At 37.5% G+C, this 24594-nt stretch overlaps 1 protein-coding gene across 1 annotated transcript in view; it reads left to right on the forward strand.

Annotated features, from left to right (window-relative positions):
- Positions 1 to 7088: 7088 nt before the first annotated feature.
- Positions 7089 to 24594, forward strand: part of LOC121854145 (glycylpeptide N-tetradecanoyltransferase 2-like) — a 36006-nt gene continuing 18500 nt past the window's right edge. Inside the window, exons 1-6 of the mRNA XM_042348572.1 lie at positions 7089 to 7101; positions 7378 to 7508; positions 13345 to 13406; positions 17414 to 17560; positions 17729 to 17849; positions 18514 to 18862. Of these exons, the coding sequence (XP_042204506.1) occupies positions 7089 to 7101; positions 7378 to 7508; positions 13345 to 13406; positions 17414 to 17560; positions 17729 to 17849; positions 18514 to 18862 (823 nt within the window). The remainder of the gene's footprint in view (positions 7102 to 7377; positions 7509 to 13344; positions 13407 to 17413; positions 17561 to 17728; positions 17850 to 18513; positions 18863 to 24594) is intronic.

The raw sequence follows: 24594 nt of genomic DNA on the forward strand, positions 1-24594 counted from the left end.
TTTCTTATATCTAATAAATTGGAGTACCCTGTATAATTATATGTATCTACATCACTTTTATTGAAATTACACTTATCATCTTTCTAATAGTATTCAATCTACCAGATTTTTTATTTGCGGGAGTTTCTATTTCTAGGCGGTAACACTGGTTACTCAGACCGTCAGGCACGGTCAGTGTACTTTCTGCTATGGTGACAGAAGCTGCTCATAATTAATGAGCCACAATGGCAGCTGCCAAGAAAGCCAAATTAGACGTTCGATTGTTTCAACCCTCTTAACAAAAGACTTTGGATTTATTCTAAAGAATGGTGGGAGCTGTGTGCGCTCTGTGATGTGAGAATGTTGTTTGTCAGACATCAAATATAAATAGACATTATGAAACGAAGCATGAGAAGACATTTAAGGACAATGCAGACAAGACTGAAGCAATTAAGAAGGCAGTATCCCACTATGAAAAACAAAGCAGCGTTATGAAGAATCTGAGTGCAAACAAAGATCATCCAACTGAGGCCAGCTACAAAGTTTCTTTGTGTATTGCTAAACATGGAAAACCATTTATTGAAGGGTTATATACAATCACCTCATGGATAAAGACATGCCTGTTGCAGCCAGGACTGTAGAGAGGCACATATCAGGCATGGTTGTAAATATAAGAAAAAAGCAAACTGTTGCATTAACAAATGTAACTGTGTTCAGTATTGCTGCTGATGAGAGAGTGTTGATATAAATGACATACAACATTTGGCTATTGTCGCCAGGTACAGTGACACGGAGGTACACGAGGAGCTGTGCTGCCTAAGACCTATGTATGGTACTACCAAGGGGGATGACATTGTTAAAACGTTCATTGATTAGTTTGAGGAGAGAGGGGTTGATATTAAAAACATATTTGCAGTTACAACGGATGGCACTCCTGCTATGGTAGGAAAATCTATGTGCCAGAATTTCAAACTCTGATCTCAATAAAGTAATGGCCACTGTGACAAAAATTTTGAATTTTTTGGTTCCACGATCTGCTCTTTTACAGACAGTTCCAGTCTTTTGTTGATGAGATGAATAGTGCATATGGAGACATATACCTTTACTCCAGTGTTAGGTGGTTAAGTTGAGGGAAGGTTTTAGAATGGTTCGTGGAATGCTTTGATGAAATCAGGATCTATCTGAAAGAAAAGGGCCAAAAATACCCCGAACTGGAAGATGACCAATGGGTAGTGAAACTTATGTTTCTCTCAGACATCACCAAACACCTCAGTGACCTTAATCTTCACCTGCAGGACAAACAGTGTGGATCTGTATGACACTTGGAAGACTTTTTGTTATAAAGCTGACAGTTTACTTGGTGGATATTGAAACTACAACTTTCCGCTACTTCACGCACCTGAAGGGGTGGCCAGAACATCATCTTCATTATGGGTAGTAAAGTTCCGTGAACCGAATCATTGAAACGACTGTGAGGATCATGAGGTCTCCACCCTAAGCTGCTGGGCATCCCTACCAGAGAAATTTGATGGAAGAAGGTTGCCTTCACACTGCTTTCAACCTATGGATCACAATTCTTGTGAGCAGATATTATCACGCATGAAAAATATCCTCATCACAGCCGACTTACACTCCGAGGGGTGTGTGTAACTTAAGGTGTCCAGATATACTCCCGACATAGCAACACTGAGCAAGGGAAAGCAGGGACAGGGATCACACTAAAATGATGAGAGCATATTAAAGTATTTTATTATATATCTTACCATTCATATGTAATTGTGTGTATTTGAAATATGTATGAAAGCATTATTTATCAATATACAGTATACATGACAATAATTTGCATACTGAAAATAATAGTTGGCACTCAGGGCAGTAGAAATGTTAAAAACTGGAGCAGTGTGTTCAGAAGGTTGCCGACCCCTGCTGTAGGGACTTGTCTCTCATTATATAATGGGTTTGATGGGAACATAGGGTTCATTCTGTAAATCGAGGTCTTCCTTTATCACTTTTAAAGCACCTCAACACCACACTATCACCCTGCTCCAGGTGTTATACCTCGCCCCACCACCTAGAATGCATAATGAGTTGCAGTATAGTGGAGTACACAAGATGTGGTAATGAATGGCTTACCAAAAGTTTAGCTATGTATCACTCTCTTTCATAGAACTGATCATTTAATAATTTATTATTTTTCATGTAAAATATAACTCTTTTATTGTTTCTTTTAACAAAAGGTGTGCTTACTTTTACTTTTTTTTTACTATCCTCTTTGCCACTGATCTTTTAGCCGGGCCAGATCGGTCACGCCTTCTTTCCTTTATATTCTTCACCAAAAGGTCGGCTCCGCCAGCGATTTACTTGTCACGACTTGGTGCAAATTTTTTTGTACTCCTATGCATGATATAGTTTATGTGAAAGATTTAGGTGAATACAGTGGAGTTGTGATAGTTCATGAAATACGCCCATTACTACCTTTTTTTATATTTTGCTGTCAAATATTCATAATTTGCAGCGAAGTGCTAACTAACTCAATGTTTATTTATATAAGAAGCCATAAAAGTATTGGAAATATCTTTCAATGCTCTGAGACTTAGAGCAATTACAGTCTTAGTGACTTAAAAAATTATAAAGTAAAATATGTGAGGTAGAAGGTGAGTGGCTGCAATGGAAAATCCTCTTCCCTCCCTTCTGCTCCGGGAGAGCTACGTTCCCCCCCCCTAATTTTTACGATCCCTTTAGAATAACAGTATGCAATTTCACCATAATTCTCATATTATTTAGGTTCATTTGGCACTGGGTTAATAAAACATTATTGTAAAATAATCAATTCCTCCCCACCCCACAAAAAACAACACTACATCCGATGAGTTATTGAGTTGTATTAAATTGCTGGTGGTTTGTTTACATCATAGGTGAACAACTGATGAGCCAGCCCCCTCCAGCACCTGCCTGTCTCCATGTTGTTGTCCCCACAGGATGGCTATAACAAGGGAAGGAGCTGTTTATGTATTATAGAACTACTTTTTGTACAATATCTAAGTGTTACTGTATTGTATTATGTACGATGTTTAGTGTTTATTAAAGCAGTGTTGGAACATTTTATGGGTATTTTTTGGCCCCTGGAGTATTAGTAAGCACAGGTACAGCCGGAGTCAAAAGTCTTGAACACTTAGCAATATCTGACATGTACTTGTGAGTTATATGATTGGGATATAGTAATAACACTACTTGTCATCACATATTATGCCTGAACCACAAAATGGGGTAAAACTCTCCTAAATACCTAAGATCTTCAGGTATTTTCATGCCAAATACTGTCAAGTATTCAAGACTTTTGACCCCGACTGTACCTGTGCTTTACGGTATTTCCATTTAAATCAGTTTGACTATAATTTGTTATTTGATACCTCATGATGTCTTGTAGTAGATACCTAACCCACAAATTATCATGACTCCACTAGTATACTAATATGAATAGATACAATTATATAAATCAATCAAATGAAACAGAAAAACGACAAAATAAACATGATTTTGTTCAAGAAGACATTATCTGACACCACGTTTTCTCACAATTTTCTCTTGAGACATTTTCGGTGAATACTAATTTATATTTATTCAGTGCATATTGTATTTAATGCACAAATACTGCTCTGTTGAACTGTTTGGTTTTAATATTCTTAATATTAAAAACAAAACAAAAACATTGATCATGTCATCAACTGTACCAGATATTTTGTTATTGCCTGGGACCATTAATTCATATTTTCATAATGTTGTGTTTACATTTGTGTCCTTTGATAAATGTATAACAATTAAACAATCTCTTAACTAGAAATGTTTAGATTCCTGTAAGCTGAAGCCCTGCAGTCACTACACATCCCCACCTCACTCCCCCCACCTCACTCCCCCACCTCACTCCCCACCTCACACTTCCCCACCATCACTACTTCCCCCCATCCTCATCCCCCACTCACTCTTACTCCTCAGTCCCCCACCTCACTCCTTTTTTTTTAATTTGAATTCTTTTTTTTTCTATTCTGGTGCGAGAGAAGGAAATTGTCTAACTGAGGATGAAGGAACAATGTGTGTGAGGAGAGTGGTTGGTTAGCCCCCCTTTGTGGTCAAGACCCCCCTCCCACCCACACTGATGGTAGGTAGGAAGTGGAGATGGGAGAAGGAGAATATAATCATAAATGGGAGAAATATGGTATAATTGGTGTATTTTTCATGAGTTCACAAATTCATTACATCACACATAACTACCATAAATGAGTTGAAGGAAGAGGAGGAAGACCTGCAAGGAGGAGGACTGACTACATAACATGAACATATTTATGATACACTCTTTATACCGTAGGACGATGATTTGACGATGATTTTAATGGCTCCTGTATTTATTTACATTCTGAAGATTGGCAATTACTCTTTCAAACAATCTAACTTTAGCTAATCAGGGGTTCACATATTTCACAACTCGTAGGAACTTTGTGATTTAACTAAGACCGGTATCCCTCGAGATACAAATGGGTTTGGTGAAAAATAAATCGTTAGGTGAATTTTCTCATCTCGAGTAAAAGAACATAAAAATAAGTCAGTTCTCAATGACAAAAATACCCCAATATCATCACTCTAAACACAAAATTAGTTTAAAATCGTGAACAAAGCTTACTTAACTACTGATAAATAGTACACAACTATTATAATTTATTATCTAACACATGAAATTACCTCCTAACTTGAAAAAAAAATAATAAAAATACGGTTTAACTTTGGTGCATTACCTTAAGGAAAGACATAACACATGGGATGGTTGGAGCTTTGCATGTGGAAGAACTTATTCTTTGTATATAAAATATTGTATACTGTACAGTAATACCCTGTAGAGCATTGTTTTGTTATAGCTCTCTTGTTTGCATCTTGGAAATAACAAACAATAAAGAAATAAACAAAAATGTAGTCAAAATTATTGAGTCTGGACCCTCCCAACATGTTTCTACTGACTTGACCAATCAGCACCAAGCATTCTCGGCTTATCCCCACCACCACCCTCACACAGACCCCCACACCCTCCAACACCACCCCTACACCACACACCCTCCAGCACTACCACACCACACACCTCCAACACCGCCCACACCACACACCCTCCAGCACTACCCACACACCACACACCCTCCAGCACTACCCACACACACCCTCCAACACCCCACACACACCCTCCAACACCACACACACACTCTCCAACACCACCCACACACCCTCCAACACCACACACACACACACACCCTCCAACACCACACACACACACACACACACACACCGAACACCACACACACACACACCCTCAACACACACACACACACATCACCCTCCCACACACACACACACACACCCCTCACCCTCCCTCCAGTACATTCAGAGTGAGGGTGATGACTGTTAAAGCATAGTCAGAGACAACACTGCTCTTGTGATGTGTTGCTGGTTTAGTGTTTTGTTAGGTGAAGCACAAGTGTGTGGTGGCGGGATAAAGATCAGCTGTTGGGGAGCTTATCGCTTGGATACAGTGGTGCGTGTTACCACTCCATTCCACCCCATCTCTCTTATCACCCAGACCTTTCTGCTTTTTCACTCCTTATTTTAAAATGTTATGTAATGTTGAAGGAGAACAATGTTGATCAGCGGTTCAATAGTGTCTGGCAGTGATGCAAGTGCAGTGTTACCAAGGAAACTGATAGATGAAAAACACTCACCACTTAACACACAATTCCACCATTACCTCTATTATCACCACCTATATCATAATTTCAGTGATCCAGAGATGGATTAGCTTCAGCCAGAGCAGAGCCATATAATATCCACTGCCACCCACCCACCAGGTCTCACTGACACGCTGCCTCTCACACTCATTCTACTACAATCATGATTACTATTCATCAAACGACTGTCATTCTTCATACAATATTGTTTATTTGTTATTTATTAATTAGTAAAGATACTTTACTGTAATAATCTGTGTTTACTAATACCTGTACCCTTCATAAAAACAATTGAATGTATCTCATAGGTAAAAAATAACGTCATCAGGAATACTTTTCCATATACTCAATGGTATAATGACCCCTTAGACCAGTGGTGTCAAACCCAAAACCTTTCGAGGGCCAATTCTTACTTTAGTTAACCTCTTCAGGGCCAACACAAGTGGTGTATCACATATTTGCTGGATTGAAGTTTACAGCTTCACACATTGCCTTACCTGGCATACTAGGAGTAACTTCATTTGGTTTTGTCTGATCTTAAGTATGTAAAATTATTTAACTTAATAACCATGATTAACGCTAATAATATGATAGCAAAAGGCATATACAGTACAGGTGCTTCTCTACTTAAGAACGTTCAACTTACAAACTTTCAGAGATGTTTAATGTGGATGAGTGGATTATTTTGAAGAAAATTCCAAATAGAACAAACATTACCTAAGAGGAGAAGAGTGAGCCAGAATAAGGCTGTATTAAAGGGTATAGCTGTACTAAATATCCATAATCTTTTCATTTTTTACAATATGTTTGGTATCTACAAGAGTAAAGTTGGACTTACAAACAAGCCTCAGGAACGTAACTCGTTCGTAAGTAGAGGAGCACCTGTATATGCATTATTTGCGGCTACAATTTATTCTAGAATTCCATTTGTATTTTGAAACTTAAGAGCTCAATATAAATTAATTATTGCCACAATTATGTAAAGATCATTTTGGAATTTACCGACTCAATCATATCTGCATTTTCTCCATCATATCAATTTCTATAAAATTTTACGGGCTGATAAATTTTACCGTCATCCCGTGGGCCATGAGTTTGACACCCCTGCCTTAGAGCGTTGTTTTGTACAGCTCTCTATTACCCAAGAACGTATCTGAGCGTTTACCGGGGTATTAAATTATACTGTATTACTTACAGTATGCACTTTTAATATCCTATAACTAAAATCCCTAAATAAGTAAAAGATCACAAAATTAACGCTGTACTGCTGCCCGTGCTACTCATAGCTTTCCGCATAAGCTATAACTATGGTCACATTTCAACCAATCGCATCAGTGATAACCACTCATGCGAGACCTGCGTAAAATGAGACCCCAACTCTACTGTAATAGAAGAACAAGAAGATACTGAGGAGTACTTGGCAGTTTCTGTAAATTCACTATTATTATTATTATTATTATTATTATTATTATAATATACTGTATAAGGTTTAATGTGGCCACTAAATGAGTTGGATTGGTTTGTGAAAATTTGATATAAGTACAATAAGGAAACCAATTATTTTTTGGTGATTTTGACTTAATACTGTAATAAAGATTGTCCTTTATGATGAATACCATTTATTTTATTTTTTTAGGTGAAGACATAGGGGAAGATGTTAATGAGGCCATTGAAGAAGAAAAATCTATGTCTGATATCAAGCAAGAACCATATAACCTTCCGGATGGCTTTAAATGGGAGACTCTAGACCTCACCAATGAAGAAGTGGTTAGTGTTCATCTTTTCCTTAATATTCTGTAACATTAAAGTTTGAGAAATATAACTTTTGAAATATATTTACTTGAGTATTACATTATTTTAACTTGTAGATTTGGGCAACAGGAATTTAACAGAGTTCAATAATAAACCACATGTTCACTGTCAAATGTGTTTTATAATAATAATAATAATATTTATTCAGTAAAGTTGTCATACAGGTCTACAATTGGATATGTATGCTTATAAACTACCAGTGCAGTTGAGCATGAATATAGATATGGTAGGTATACAGTGTGCACATAGGCCCTGGAGTATACAGTTTCCTGTGGGGCGAGACAGTGTGGGTAAATAACAGTGGTAAACTTTAAGACAATCGTACAAAAGATAATGGACGAAACTGTCGGGTGCTTATTACCATGAGGGTCTATAATGTCAAACTCTCATCATAATTTTTAATAAAATATACAATAAGTGGCATTAATCAAGACATTTTCAGCAAGACTAATTAAAATACACATCTTTATTTTTTGTTTTAATGATGTCCACCTGACTGTAATCTATCATGTGGTACATTATTAACATTGCTATTTATACTGTATATATATATATGGGATGGTACATGACATCATAGTATTACGGTACTTTTTTTTTTTCCGTGTTAATTTTCTTAGATACAATTTGTGTTTAGGCCTAGAGAATGTTTATGCGGTTTTGAGTTTAAAGAATATACTGTACATCTGCCTAAATAGATGTACAGTACCTAAAACAACTATCTGTGCATTCTTTGTGTGAAACTATATGAGACCATGGACGATAAATTTTGGTATATCAGGGCTGTCACTAGTCACACGTAAAATTTCGGAGCATATCGCCCCCACCTGCACAGACAGTTGTTTTAGCTATGGTACATGTTGCTTTTTATAATTGATCTTATACAACTTCATATTTAGTAAATATTATTTGTATGATTATGAACTGTGTGGGTAATTCATGTACAGGTACTCCTCGACTTACGTCCACCTGGACATACGACCGCTGGAGTCGTACCAAAATTTTTTCAAATTACGTATTTTCGAGTCCCGACGTTAGTGATTGCGCTGTGTACTGACAGAATTTTCGTTTGTAATTCCCTTTAAAATGGCTGGCAAGCTTAAACGTAAGAGTTTTGTGGTGCTGAGAAGAAAAAGAGACACGCATTTTAGATTTTCTATGTATCATTTTTTGCATCTTTGAATTACGACCAATTCGACTTGGGACCTGGATTTGGGTCCCTAACCCCGTCGTAAGTCGGGGACTGCCTGTACAACCTCACATTGAATCTATAATGATAAAAGTCCTTCTGTCAAGGCAGTAGAGTGGCTGAATAAAATCATCTGGTATTAGCCAAATAAAACATAAAAAGTGGCTTCCCTGTAGTGAAGGGGTTAAGAAGCTGCTGCTCCTAATCATAATGACAACCCTAAAGGGGTGGCCCAAAACAGCAAGGATAATGAGCCATAGACTACCATATCACCTGCTAGTGCCTCACCACACCATGTCTTTGAATTCTTACAATCATAAACACATTATTTTAGTGTTGGCTGAGAGTATATACAAGTTTCTTCTTGCTGGTAACCTGTTGTCTTGTTTTTGTCTGTACACTGACCCTCGCTTGATGTGGGTTTATTCAAATCGGATTTACTCGAACATGTTTTTTATTTTTTTTATTACTACCTGTGGCATCGCTTAACATTGGCCTAAGATTAGCTTGAATGAAGTGACCCAGCAGTCAAGTTCACTGGTAGCAACCCCAGTGACCCAGCAGTCAAGTCCACTGGTAGCAATCCCAGTGACCCAGCAGTCAAGTCCACTGGTAGCAATCCCAGTGACCCAGCAGTCAAGTCCACTGGTAGCAATCCCAGTGACCCAGCAGTCAAGTCCACTGGTAGCAATCCCAGTGATCCAGCAGTCAAGTCCACTGGTAGCAATCCCAGTGACCCAGCAGTCAAGTCCACTGGTAGCAATCCCAGTGACCCAGCAGTCAAGTCCATTACAGTCTGTGGGTAGCATCCCAATGAGCCAGCAGTCATGTCCATTACAGTCCGTGGGCAGCTTCTCCACGTCACGTGGGCTCAGTGTAAAGCTAGAACTCGGTCCGGCTACAACCAAAAACTTTGCTTAGATTAATTTCAGTTTTTTTGCCTGCTTGCATCACCATGACTCCACCTAAATGTTTTCTGGAGGGACACTCCAGTAAAGAGTAGAGCTACGTTTACCCCAGAGAATAAGTCAGACATTCTTTAACGACCAGAGTGAGGTTAGTCCTCCGCCTTTGTCGGACGTGATTTTTCTGTGAGTGAGCCAACTATCTGTACCACCAAGAAGAAGGCTAAGAAGATTAGAGCTGTATTTTTGGGTAGAGAAATATAACTTTCTTCATAATTTTTTTATTCAGTTACATGCCCATACAATCCTACATACAGATTGGAAAAAAAAAAAAATCGTTAGGTTAAAAACCTAAAATTGATAAACGTTTCTAAGTGCAGCAGCCGTTGGGGGTATAATTACATGGTTAAGCAACTTAACATGTAATTAATTTTCTTAGTTGTAATTCTGTCATACGGCCCTCTCCTAAGTAAAGTCCAAACCTGTCAACTAGTGTGAACCTTACTTACCCTTTACAACTTTTAACTATGTAATATGTAGACCTTCTTGTTTAAGATATTTGTGCAGTTAAGTCTACAAATAAGCTTTCAGTATGTCATGATTCTGCTATAATCAATATATTAATACCTCTGGCTACGAAGTGGATGGTTATGTTAAAAAAATCCACTTTGTTCTTGGAAACTCGTTTGTCTGAAGTAGATTTAACCTTCGTGCATCATGATGCAAATCACGTCAAATCATTCGCTAGCTCCATTTGCGTCAGTGACGCGCATTGCGTCATTAAGCTTTAAAAAATTTGCCAAGGAAAATTTTTTCGTGCATCATAGAGACTGCATGATCTTGCGAGTGATGCTCCAGAAAGTAGCAAAATGTGGGTGAAGTTTTGTTGTCCATCAGTTTCCTCCCATCAGCTGTGCTGATAGGTTGCATGAGTCTCTTTATTTCCTCTCCCATTCTCCCCATAATTAGTCATAAAAATTCCAAAGTCACTGCTGGAAAGCTCATAAAATCCTGCTTCTATAACTATATCATACCCTGGTAGGTTAGTCAGAAAATCTGAGATATGATGTTATGATCACAAATATTTTGTTTTCTTCATTCAGAGTGAAAGAATGTACCTAGTAGTCTTATTCCAGAGTGAAAGAATGTAGTCTTATTCTCATCTTATTTTTTTCTGCTTATAGCCAAAACAATAATGAAGCCAGTCATGTACAGTATAATTCATGCTGGAATAAGTTGGCCGCAGAACTCACGTGAGTGGTCCCATATGACTTATCATGGAAACTTAAAAACTTATTGTGCCGTGTGCACAAGAGGATCAACAAGGAGTAAGTATGTTCCAATCCTTCCTTATTCTGTATTTTGCCTATGCCAAAAATGAACAAAAACTGCTATAATAAATAATAAAATGATACATAGCAAGACAATAGCATACATTTTATGTAGACAAAATAGCTCCTTCCATTTCTTTGGGTAATGTTATGCTGAGAGTGAGCAACACAGTTCAGCCAGGCAGCCACCCAGCTGAGAGTGAATATGTGGCTGTTGCACTGCGTTTATGCCGTGATGTCACAGGGCTAATGACGAAGTCCCAGGTGTTATTAGAGAAAATACCATAGCCATATTAGATGCTCTTTTTTCTGAAAAATGGCTCGAAAATCACCCCGGGTCATATATGTGAAGTTGTGATCTTCCTGAGGCTAATGAATCCCCCAGTAGGCTAAGCTGTACCTAACCCAACTCCAGAATTAAAAATATGTTATTGTTTACTTAGGCACATTATTATTACTTTTTATTACATAGTATACTCTAGTACTGTATAAAGATAATTTTCTCTTCATTTGCATCTGTTAACATTGTTGGTGGCATTGTTGCCAAGTTAGACTTGTCAGTATAGTCTCATCTCCCTCACCCACTTGCTACCATGCTGAGCTGTAAGCTGATATAGTTATTCTTGAACTGGAAATTTGGGGTAGATATACTTTTTTTTTTCAAACATACAAAATATTTCATACATAATGTGCAAAAAATATATGTCATTAGATCCAAAACATAAAGGGAATAAACATTTCTTTGTGTGCTAGAGTTAGCGCACTGAGCAGAGCAGGGGAGGGGAAGGGGGAGCAGTGTGAGGGAGCCCCGTTGCTAAGGGTTGGCAGAGGCGGGGGTGCGTTCCTATGGCCAGCCAGCCAGCCAGCATTCCTAAAACTGATGAAGTGTGTACAGTAACTTGTACCAACCAATTTTTCTTTTTTTTTAAATGTTTATATTATTTTTCCTAAATACTGTATTTACATATAAAGGATTTTATGGACATCTCATCTCCCAGAGAACTTATTGAGTAAAACACAGGCAAAATGTTAGATTTCTTACAAGGATTATTCATACTCAAGTCTGTGAAGGATTGAAGCAGAACTTACATACGTAATTTATTTTTCCAGATGCCCAGTAAGTTTGCTGACTGTCCAGCTTGTTCTGTGAATCAGTTGGAATGTCAACCAGTACAGCACAGTACAGTAGTTTGTCGATTTCAAGCTATTCAATTTAAGATTTTTGACTAAAAGCAACACCCACAATTAAGGACAATGTTTTAATTTAAAGCGAGTCTTTCCTATTTTGCATGAGTCAATCTGGTGCGTCATATTTTAAAATTTGCGCCTAATGTTTCTCTGGGCACGCTACACTGTCCTAAGGGCAAAGCTGTACTGTACGTGTACTCAAAATAATGTACTAAATGATTAGTAAAATTTTTGTCTAGTGCAAACTATAGCATGATTATATTCAAATTAATCACTATCTTATAAGAATTCCAGCAGTGTAAATTAGGTTCTCCCCGGTCACTTCTGTGACATTTTATAAACAAAAACAAAAACTCAATCTAAAGGACAAAAATAAACCAATATATACTTCACTAGACCTTGACGCAACTATCAAGCATGTCACCTCCCCTTCCTCCCATCTTCCCGGCCAGGTTTTGGTGGTTTCAGGCTTTTAAGTTTTTATCCTATATAATTTCACAGACTAAAGTTAGGAGAATATAATATCACAGACTAAAGTTAGGAGAATATAATTTGCATTGCTAGAATCCTTGCAAGACAGCGAATAATTTGAATATAAACGTCATATATTTTGCACAAGAGATAAAAATTTTAGCCCTTTGTAATATAATTAATTAGAACATGTCAGTTCAGTGACATTTTATAAGAGAAAACTTAGTCACTATTAAGGACAGATAAATAAATAAGCACTAGACCTTGGCATCAACTGTCAAACGTATCCCCTCCCCCATCTTCCCAGCCAGTAAACAGACCATTTCACATCCCATAATTTTAGCTGAGTTGATTTATGAGTGTTTGTTTTAACATAATACAGGTACTACAAAAAACAATGTTTTGTTTATTCTAGGAGATGGGCTGAGGTGCATCTGGGTAGACTCTCAGTCTTTTTAGCATTTTGTGTTTCTCTCAAGTTCCAGACTAAATTATTCCATTGAAACAACACTTCGATTCAGTGCGAATTCGGTTTAAAGCGACTTCTCTTGGAATGTATCTCGTGTTATATCGACCTTCTACTGTACCAGTCACATTGACGTTATTATTATATAGTTTCATAATATCCGGGGTGTGTCTCATATCCTTCCCCATTCCTAAATTGGGACTTGATAAATTCAATCTGTACATTTTTTTTTTATTTGTTTCAGCTACAAAACCTGTACAGTCTGTTAAATGAAAATTATGTGGAGGATGACGATAACATGTTTAGGTAAGTTTAATGATCATTACAGAGGAGTGTTCAAGGTAAGTTTCTAGATGTACAGTACTGTAGTTAATTAATACTTATCATTTCTTAATCTTCATGTGACAAGGAAGATTCATCATATTGACCTGTTTTGGGCTGGAAAGATGTCATTAATTGGTACATGTACAGTGGTTTGGTATGAAGAAGTTTTGAAAGTAGGCAGAGTTTGACCGGGGCTGAAGAATGAATAAGTAAACAAAGAAATTAATGGACATATGCAAAGGATGTGTTCTGAACAAACACAAAACAAAGGGTAATATTGTTCTCTACATGACACATCAGTATTGTACAGTACCCAACTCAAAAGACATTATGGTATTTAGCTATATAATTAGTACAGTAACTGACTTAACTGCATCATACAGTAAGAGTGGAAAATACAGTAAAGAGGTACATCTTTACCCTTGAGGACATACTGTTCTCTTAACAATGCCCATTCTGACATATCTCACATTCAATGTTGGTTTTTATTTATTAACTACGTAATTTAATCCAAACTACAGCAGCCAATGTTTTAACAGTCACAAAACATTGTGCATTCTAAGTTTGCACTGTTGTAGTTACATTCATGTGTGCTACAGGGAGTGGCACTCTGACAGCCACACCTGAGTAGGTACAGGATTTCTTCTTGGGCAAGTTTTACGGTACCTGGCAGAGACACTGGCTCATATTGTTCTTTCTCCTCCCATATTCTTCTGGATGAAGTTATGAGGGACTGGCTTCTTGTGGAGACTGCCTCACAACAGCCTGGTGATGAGCTCTCTTGACATTTTCAACAAATGCATTGCTTTTTGGTGGAAGGGAAGATGGATTTGTTGGTGAACTTCCTCTGCCCATTTTTGCTGACCAAAGTTTTACTCGCGTCTCGGGCATTGTACGACACTCGACTTGTCCTCAACAAACAGACATGAAAGCAATAGCTTGGGTTATCATCTCCTGTAGAGTAGAGTCAGTTTACCCCGGACATGACAGAGAGTGCCCACACCTCAACACCTTTAAACCATTTCTTTTCCTACCTCAGAGCAAAAGGCTACGGTATTACACCCAGATAGTGCTTGTGCCGGTAGAATGTCATCAACTATCTGTGCATGTTTCGCAACCGTCTTTCCTATGTCCACACCACCCATTCATTGGTTGGAGATTCTATTGTCACAAGAATCTACAGTTTAGCCTTATGGTAGTACAGTAGTAAAATGCAGCCAGAGTACAAATACATCAATGTTATTAGTGATCCCTCTGATTTTTTCTCTGTCTTGTACAATATCTGAAAATATTGGGTTAATGAGTCATTTATTGTTTTCTGTCACCTTTAAAAATTATTTTCTGGGAAGGTAACTTGATATTGATGCGTAGCTGATGTATTCTGTTAGCTTCAGTTGACCTTGCTTCTCTTGTAATATTCTTTGTACTATAATCATGATTTCATTTGTCATCATGTCTGTCATCCTCCTTGTCATCAACCATTCTCAGGCATTTTGCTGCCTACTTCAAAAGGCTGTAATATTTGCTGCTCCTCTCGAATACAACATGAGTGAGTCATCCCCAAAGTATTCACTTAACTGCCTCACTAATGCAGCTGCCTTGAGAATATGTTACTCCCATGGTCTGTACCTTATGCAACTCAACTGAATTCCAAATATTTGATAAGTCCTCCTTTATTAAAGCGATAACAGACTGAAGGGTATGATCTACTTATTCATCTGTTTTTTCCTTGGCAGCTGCAAATGTCATTGATCTAAGTAATAGGAACTATGACCTGCAGTCACTGTGATACCTGGCATCTGCTGCAGGCTTAAAACTCCCTCCACCAGACATCTCACATTCTTGGCCCTCTCATCCTCCCTCCATACAAGTCTAAGATAACCCGTTTAAGAGGATTCTTATCAGGGTGTCTACTGGTCTGGAATACTTGGAAAAAGCAGGGAATTTAATTTTGGCTGTAAAACTTGGTCATGTAGGTGGATCAGGAGTGTGATGTTTTAATTTTTTGCCGGATTTCTGGATTTTTTGGAGCGTCCAGATCGACCCACGTGAATCATAGAAATCTGAGGAAAAAATTATGGAGGGGGTCGGGTGTCAAGATCTTTTTGAAAATATGTAGAAGTATATTGTACTGTCTTACGCCCCCAAAATATTATGTAATGAATTATGTATTTACCAATATGTGAGGAATTTATGTATGTAAAGTGGTAAAAGAAATTTAGAAAATTAAAGAGAATAATGGGATTCTGACAGATTTCTGTAACTAGTATCTAGACTAAGATTACATCACAGGTACATATTTCAATACTTTAATTCATAGCTGTATAATTTTTTTTCTGTCAATTGGCTTTAAATTTTCCAACAGTATACATTATACATTTTATTGAAAACCTCTAATTTTGTTATTCTGTTGTAATAAATACCAAATTAATGTACAGTTGCCAGCAAAAGTTTTCCCACAGCTCTGTGTAACAAGTTGTGGGAGGACTTTTGCTGGCAACTGTACCTGGAATTTTAAACCTGGAAAAACCAGGGAATTTTGTTTTGTCTGGCCAGTAGACACCCTGCTTACCCCCTTTACTCTCAATTTGATGACTCAAAGCATCCCTCACATTGGAGGGTTGCTTTGGGTCTTCAACAAGGTCGTATTTGTCACCACAAAATAAACACTTCTTGAAAATGAAAATTTAAAGTAAGACTTGAGCATCTTGTTGTCTTTGAGGGAACAGATGATTTGGCTACATCTGGGTTTTCCATTTGTGGCGTTGAATCTGTGTATTGGAAGTGTAAGTACAGTACTGTACTAACACAGTTTCTGTGACACTTAATTAATCAGGGATCTTCACTGAGCTTTTTCTCAAGTGCTTGGTTCATGTCCTCACCATATACTATACAGTATCTTGCTACATCTGATAATATCTCAAATCTTAGTGGGTCCAGCACCAGTCAGGTTATCTGTCTTGCCCCCACAGTTGATTTTCTAAAAAAGACAACATTTTCATCAAGCATGGCTTCTGTTGGTGTAGGTTCTGGTTCTCCTTCATACTGGCTATTCTCTCTTTGGTTCTGGAAGCAAAGAAATTTTGAATCATCAACAGTGGGTTCAGTTGAGAACACAATCAATATTAACAAAAACAGATGCAGAAAATTCCAAGTTTTTAGAGGAAATAAAAAAATGAGTATTTTTTGACATTTTGAGGTGGAGGGTGAAAAGGGTGTAATGCTTCATAAGTGACATGGTGTCATCAGCCTGTTGCTCAAAGTACATCCCCCTAAACCACTAAAATTAATAAAGAAAAACTTTAGACCAAAATTTTTAGAATGGCCAAAATATGCCAGACTATGCCTCTCCTGTCAACTCAATAGAGTTGGTGACCGTGATTGTGACTTCATTTCCTATAGTCATGTTTTTTTTTTTAATATTTGAACTATATTTCAAAGGAATTATTTCAACTCCAAATAGAGCAAATTCCACATTTAATAGTTAGCAAAAAATATGTATATATATTTTTTTCAAAAGACCGTGATGATGCAGAAGATGGTAACCAATGACATTCAATGTAACCATGTCAGTGCTTATTCATCACACATTTTTGCCCCCCCCCCCCCAACACTCTTACTGCAACCTGCTGCTCCATACTTCCAGCTTCTCAGCTTTCATCTCTTACTTATTTTGTCTTTTTAAGTATCTTTCACTTTCTCATTTTTCATTATGTCCACACCACAGAGCAGAAACCTGATCTGCTCTCTGCTTGACTCATACATTATTTCTACATCTACTTCACAATTTCTCATTCTTAGCAGCCTATTTATATTATGAATTGTTCTCAATAATGTCAAGACTGATAAATCGAATTTTCTTCTTGTATCCAGAGTCAATGTTTCTCACTTCCAAAGATTTCCCTGTACCCCTCCCTCTTGATACAATGTTTAGTTGGCCGTTTCACTTTATAACATAATTATTGAATTAATTTGATGTGTTCCTACAGATTTGACTACAGCAGAGAGTTCTTACGGTGGGCCCTTATGCCTCCTGGCTGGAAGCCTCAGTGGCATGTTGGTGTTCGTGTCTCCAAGAGTAACAGATTAGTTGGATTTATATCTGCTATTCCAGCTAGAATCAGGATATACAAACAGTAGGTGTATATTTTATTTTTCTCTTCGGTGTAGTATTTCTGTTTTTTTTTTACTGTGTATGGAATATTAAAATATTATTTTTGTATAATGAACAATGTTAAAGTTACCTTTAATGTATTACTGGTTTATCCATGACTAGATGCTTATACTTTAAATATGTATTGCAGCCAACAGGAAATGGTTGAAATAAATTTCCTGTGTGTTCATAAGAAGCTGCGATCAAAGCGCTTGGCACCCGTATTAATTAAGGAAATTACCAGAAGAGTCAATCTTACTGGCATCTTTCAGGTAAGATTTTTTTTTTTCATGTCCATGTAAACTAATGTTTTATTTCCAGTAATGCAGGTAGCAGAAGTACAGTGCAGCAAGCACCTGGTGTATCATGATAATGTGTCTTGATAGCTGCTGCCATAGAACTAGGTGGAATACCATTGAATCTTAAACTTTTGGATAAAATAAGGCTACGTACTACCTGAAGTGCGGTCACAGTAGTGCTGTCTGTCTGTCTGTCTGTCTGTCTGTCTGTCTGTCTGTCTGTCTATCTATCTATCTATCTATATATATATATATATATATATATATATATATATATATATATATATATATATATATATATATATATATATATATATATATATATATATATATATATATATATATATATATATATATATATATATATATATATATATATATATATATATATATATATATAAGGAATACTATAAAAGAAAGAATTAGTGTTTGTTAAATCTTTTGGAGACAGACCTTTTATAGTATGTATGTATATCCTGTTTTTATATAGTTACTGAAAATAGTTTCCTAAGAGTTGTGTGTGTTGACTTGCATCTTCTGAAATAAAATAGACTTTTCCTGTGTTAAAGGTAAATTTTTTACTCTTTATACTGTATTTGTTAGACATCGCCTTACAACTTGATTTCTTTCCCTCCAGGCTGCGTACACTGCTGGTGTTTTGTTGCCTAAACCTGTGGCATCTTGTCGCTACTGGCATCGGTCACTCAACCCAAAGAAACTAATTGAAGTTAAGTTTTCTCACCTTGGCAAGAACATGACAATGCAGCGAACACTGAAACTGTACCGGTTGCCAACAGACACTGTGACCCCAGGGTTTCGAAGATTAAAGATGGACAACATTGATGCGTGTCATAAGTTATTAGAAGAATATCTAAGCAAATTTGATCTAGCACCTGTATTTAGTAAAGAAGAATTTATTCACTGGTTCCTTCCGCAGGACAAGATCATAGACAGTTATGTAGTTGAAAATTTGGGCAAAGTTACGGGTAAGATTTTTTTTTTTTTATAGTGAAGTGCAATATACATCACATATCCTCATTCCTGTAAGGTCTTTTTTGCTTGCTTTGACTAATGACTTGCAAGCTTAACCCATCCAGAACACCCTCTGGCTGAGTCTGCCTTGCCTTGGATTCTCAGTCAGGAATATTGTCTCGCTAGTTCACTACAATTTGCTACATAAACAGCTACTTGCCCAGTGGAACCAGGGTTTATGAAGCATATTCCAAACTTGATCCAGTGATTGCTTTTAGAGCCAGTATGTTCATTGGGACAAACCTTGGAGCTGGTTTGTTTCTCTAGACTCAAAGCCCTTGGTTATACACTTAGACTTCATTCATCACATTTGCCTGGCCATTATTTTCTACCAACACACGCTCTCTACACTCTGCTATGCTTCCCAATGGATTCTGCAAGGATAAGTATTTCTTTGTTTTAATTTTTCCTTTAATTGGCAGTGTAGATTTTCATCTCACAATCTTTCATATATGAATGCTTTCTATTTGTGAGGTGAATAGTGCTTTGTGAGTCTTATATCATCAAGTTTATTCAATGAGTAAGTAATTATTTTTCATCAGTATATGACCCTGGTGATGGCCTGATACAACATGAGTTACAGGTGCATATCAGTTGAGGCACTCCCATTGATAGTGACCAATCAACCAACAGGAAGCCCAACTCTTTCTCTACTCAATACAGGGTAGAAACAGAGTCGGGCTTCCTGTTGAAACAAGAATCTGATTTGGTCACCATTGGTTGGTTTGTCACACCTCAATTCATGTTTTATATTTTATTTTCAATGGTTCTTGTGTCATTTCTCTTCTTCTCTCTTACCCTCCTCTAAGATGATCTTTACTCTGTTTTGGGAATGCCTCCTAAGGAAGCTACGTAATCCCTGGAACCCACCAAACTTTGTCCTGATCTAATGAAATCTGGATTTGCCGGGTGTGAATCTTTGAGGGTTCACTGTAATAAATAACACAGGACTTTCATGAAAACGTACCCTCCCATGTTATTCACTCATCCTGGGAGTGAGGAGGTGTCTGATCCAGAGTATGTGAAAAGCTCTAGTGAGGAGGATGAAGACATCATAGTGAGTGAAACTTTGCGGTGCAGGAGACTTATGCATCGCGGTTCACACACCATTCCACCTACATCCTCCTCTGCTGGCTCTCCTGCTGATTGGGCTGTGGCAGGCCCTTCATGTGTGACACTATATGGAAGGAGATGCAGAAGTGAGGACAGGGAAACTGGAGGTGAGAGAGGGAGGTCGTAGTTGCCTGCCACCACACCATGTAGTACCATGCCTGCCCGTGGAAAGAAATTTGCCCAGAAATAATGCCATGTTTGTTGCAGCCAAGAAAGCACCATGAAACTTGGCATCAGTGTGAGGGGTGTGGTGTTGCCTTGTGTCTAGATCCTTGTTTTGCCAGATGCCACCAGTAGCAGAAGTACTAATGTCTGTTGAACTTGTTGTATGTAGTGTAAATATTCCTTTTAAGGTGTACAATAAGTTATATTATAAAGAAAACTAGTATTTATCAGCTCCATTCTACCTCACTCGGCACACACATTGATCGTGTGTCTACATGGCTTGTGGCCAAATCTTTTTGTAAACAATCACTGTTGTGAGTGTTCATCAGTGATAATTACTGTCATTATAATAATCCAAACAGTGTTACAGTATTTTAATTGCTGTGTTACATTTCAGAGTCACTGATCAAATTGGACAAAACCAGTAACCAGTTTGTTATTCACATAAATATCATGTACAGTATGTGAGGGGGTTAAACATTCATTTGGATGGCTACTGAAAATGTTGCAGTGGCATACCCAGAAATGTTGGGGGGGGGGGGCAACTTTGGACTAAACATACCGTGGTATTGTTTAAATACTTGATAATTAATAATTTTCTTTTATATCTTTGTTGTTGTTGACCTTGTTAGTGTTGCTGTTATTTTTATTTATTTATTTTTTCTTTTCTTTTCTTATTGTTAGAAACGGTTTATTTGGAATAATTTATTAGCTCAAGGTGGGGGCAATCACCCTGTGCCTCCCCACCTTCGGTACGCCTATGAAATGTTGCTAAACCACCATGTGATTAAGACATTACTTATCCATGATGACTCCTGAAACATACTCAAGACTTTACATGGGAACAAGTCTGCTACACTGTAAATTGATTTTTAAGAGAAAGATTTCAGTTTTCTTCATCACCATTATAATGTAGGTTAACCCCTGACAAGCTGAAATTTGCAGTCTATTACTTCTATTTAAGATATACTGTAGGTTAAACATTATTATTAACAACAAATAATCTTCAATAAGAGTAGAAGTAAAAAACTCTCAATAAACTTGAGGGTTGAGGCAGCATTCACCATTTACTTCCTCTTATTATATCCTTTGATTTATGCATTTTTCACTTATCAGTACATGGCCATTATCAAGAATGCAACTATGACATAAACCAAGGGGATGCTGTATACAGGAATACCCCAGTTATCTCAAGGGATGCATTCCTTAATGTCATTGTGAATAACAGAATTGGAGATATTGTGGGTGATAATCTTGCCAGCTACGTGTGTGTGCGTGCGTGCGTGCTTTCATCACTACAACATTAACATCACTTTAAGCCAACACTAACATCATCACTACAACACAACACTAACATCATCACTACAACACAACACTAACATCATCACTACAACACAACACTAACATCATCACTACAACACAACACTAACATCATCACTACAACACAACACTAACATCATCACTACAACACAACACTAACATCATCACTACAACACAACACTAACATCATCACTACAACACAACACTAACATCTTCACTACAACACAACACTAAGATCATCACTACAACACAACACTAACAACATCAATACAACACAACACTAACATCATCACTACAAAACACTAACATCACTACAACACAACACTAACATCATCACTACACACTAACATCACGACAAAACACTAACATCACTACAACACAACATTAACATCATCACTACAACACAACACTAACATCATCACTACAAAACACTAACATCACTACAACACAACACTAACATCACTACAACACAATACTAACATCATCCACTTTCCTGTACAACACTAACATCATCACTACAACACAACACTAACATCATCACTGCAACACAACACTAGCATCATCTCACTACAACACAACACTAACATCATCACTACAACACAACATTAACATCACTACAACACAACACTAACACATCATCACTGCAACACAACTTACTAACATCATCACTACAACACAACACTAACATCATCACTGCAAAACACTAACATCATCACTACAACACAACATTAACATCATCACTACAAAACACTAACATCATCACTACAACACAACACTAACATCATCACTACAAAACACTAACATCATCACTACAACACAACACTAACATCACTACAAAACACTAACATCACTACAACACAACACTAACATCATCGCTACAAAACACTAACATCATCACTACAACACATCACTAACATCATCACTACAAAACACTAACCTCACTACAACACCACACTAACATCACTTTAAGCCAACACTAACATCATCACTACAAAACACTAACATCATCACTACATTACATCACTAACATCATCACTACAAAACACTAACATCATCACTACAACACATCATTAACATCATCACTACAAAACACTAACATCACTACAACACAACACTAACATCATCACTACAACACTAACATCATCACTACAACACAACACTAACATCATCACTACAAAACACTAACATCATCACTACACAACACTAACATCATCACTACAACACAACACTAACATCATCACTACAACACACACTAACATCATCACTACAAAACACTAACATCACTAAGCCAACACTAACATCACTACAACACATCACTAACATCATCACTACAACACAACAATAGCATCACTTTAAGCCAACACTAACATCTTCACTACAACACAACACTAACATCACTCTAAGCCAACACTAACATCATCACTACAACACAACAATAGCATCACTTTAAGCCAACACTAACATCATCACTACAACACAACAATAGCAACACTTTAAGCCAACACTAACATCATCAATCATCACTACAAAATACTAACATCCCTACAATACAACACTAACATTACTTTAACACAGCCTCTTACTATATTTTTTGACATCTCACTAATTCTTGTTCATAACTGTACAATAATTTAAGACATCACCCAGGAAAACTTTGAATAAAATGGCAAAGACACGATGTGAATATCGATTCAACGGGAAGGAGGAATTCCTTAAATTCCTTAAAGAAAAAGTAATTTTCACTGGTATTTCGACACAATTGATCTTACGGGAAGATTTAGTCCGCGAGTATAAGAAGTACTGTGATAGCCAAGGCAGCTCCCCGGCTTCAGTTGTTAGTATTGGACGGTTAATGTCCAAGTTAGGTGCGAAATGCAATGTGCGTGTGGGGGGCTGCAACGGCGTCGGCCAGAAGTACGCCTTCCCAGGCGTCGTCTTTCAGCCTTGTGTGGAAGTCCTTGCAACGTGCTCGTTGCAAGCTGTAAAAAGCAAGTCGGTGGATATTCCCTCAAACCAAAATACTTCTGTCAACAGAAAACGCAAATCAGACATGGAAAACGTCAAGCAGCCAAAACGAGTTAAAACGTCAACTGAAAAAAAGGAAGACTTTTCGTCATTTTTCGAGAAGTTTCTCTCTCCTTCATACGACAGTAACGACATAGTAGGTCGACACGACCTATTTCAAGAATATAACACGTACTGTCAACAAAATGGGCTTCAGGAGATACACAAGTTCCAGATCGGACGGTTGATGGCCACCCGAGGTCTGGAGCTCATCACGAGGGTTGGACCAGAAAATAAGCGACTGTATTATTATAAATGCTTAAGATGGACTGACAGCGGAATGTGTAATGATGTTCCTGAACCATCAGGACCCTGCAAAACATTCCACCACCATGTGAAACTCGACCAGATCTCACCTGTCCAGATCGAGGTCGAACCCGACATATTCGAGGTCGAACCCGACCTGGTCGAGGTCGAACTCAAGCAGGACTTATACGACCTGTCTCAATTCATAGCGAACCTGGCCATGATCTCACCCGACCAACACACACCCAACGTGGCCAAGGTCGAACCCGGCCAGGATGAGGTCGAACCCAACCAGTACTTATACGACCTGTCTCAATTCATAGCGAACCTGGCCTGATCTCACCCGACCAACACACACCCAACATGGCCAAGGTCAAACCCGGCCAAAATACACCTAACTTGGCCAAGGTCACACCAGAAGAAACGCCCCAAAGATTTGACCTCAATCTGGATGAAATCTTAAGCCAAAAGTGGCAACAGGAATATGATTGGGGGGATCTCTGATTCTCCAAAATAAAAATTTTCATTTATTATTAAATACTTTAATTTTCCTTATAAACAGCACAATTGTCAGTCATTTTTTTTCTTTTTCAGCGTAACTCACAAATACATAATTTATAATAAAAACTGTTGCCCAGACAATGAGTCAAAACTATATACAATATTGTTTCTCTTACCATTGACAACACAACATACATACAGGCACAGCACAGAATATATGGTTTCTCACTCTTGATCTTTTTTTTTTATTTCTTTATGGTTCTTTATTATTATGATT

The sequence above is a fragment of the Homarus americanus genome, unplaced genomic scaffold (genome assembly GCF_018991925.1).
Source record: "Homarus americanus isolate GMGI-L3 unplaced genomic scaffold, GMGI_Hamer_2.0 scaffold24277, whole genome shotgun sequence".
In the NCBI taxonomy this organism is placed as follows: Eukaryota; Metazoa; Arthropoda; class Malacostraca; order Decapoda; family Nephropidae; genus Homarus; species Homarus americanus.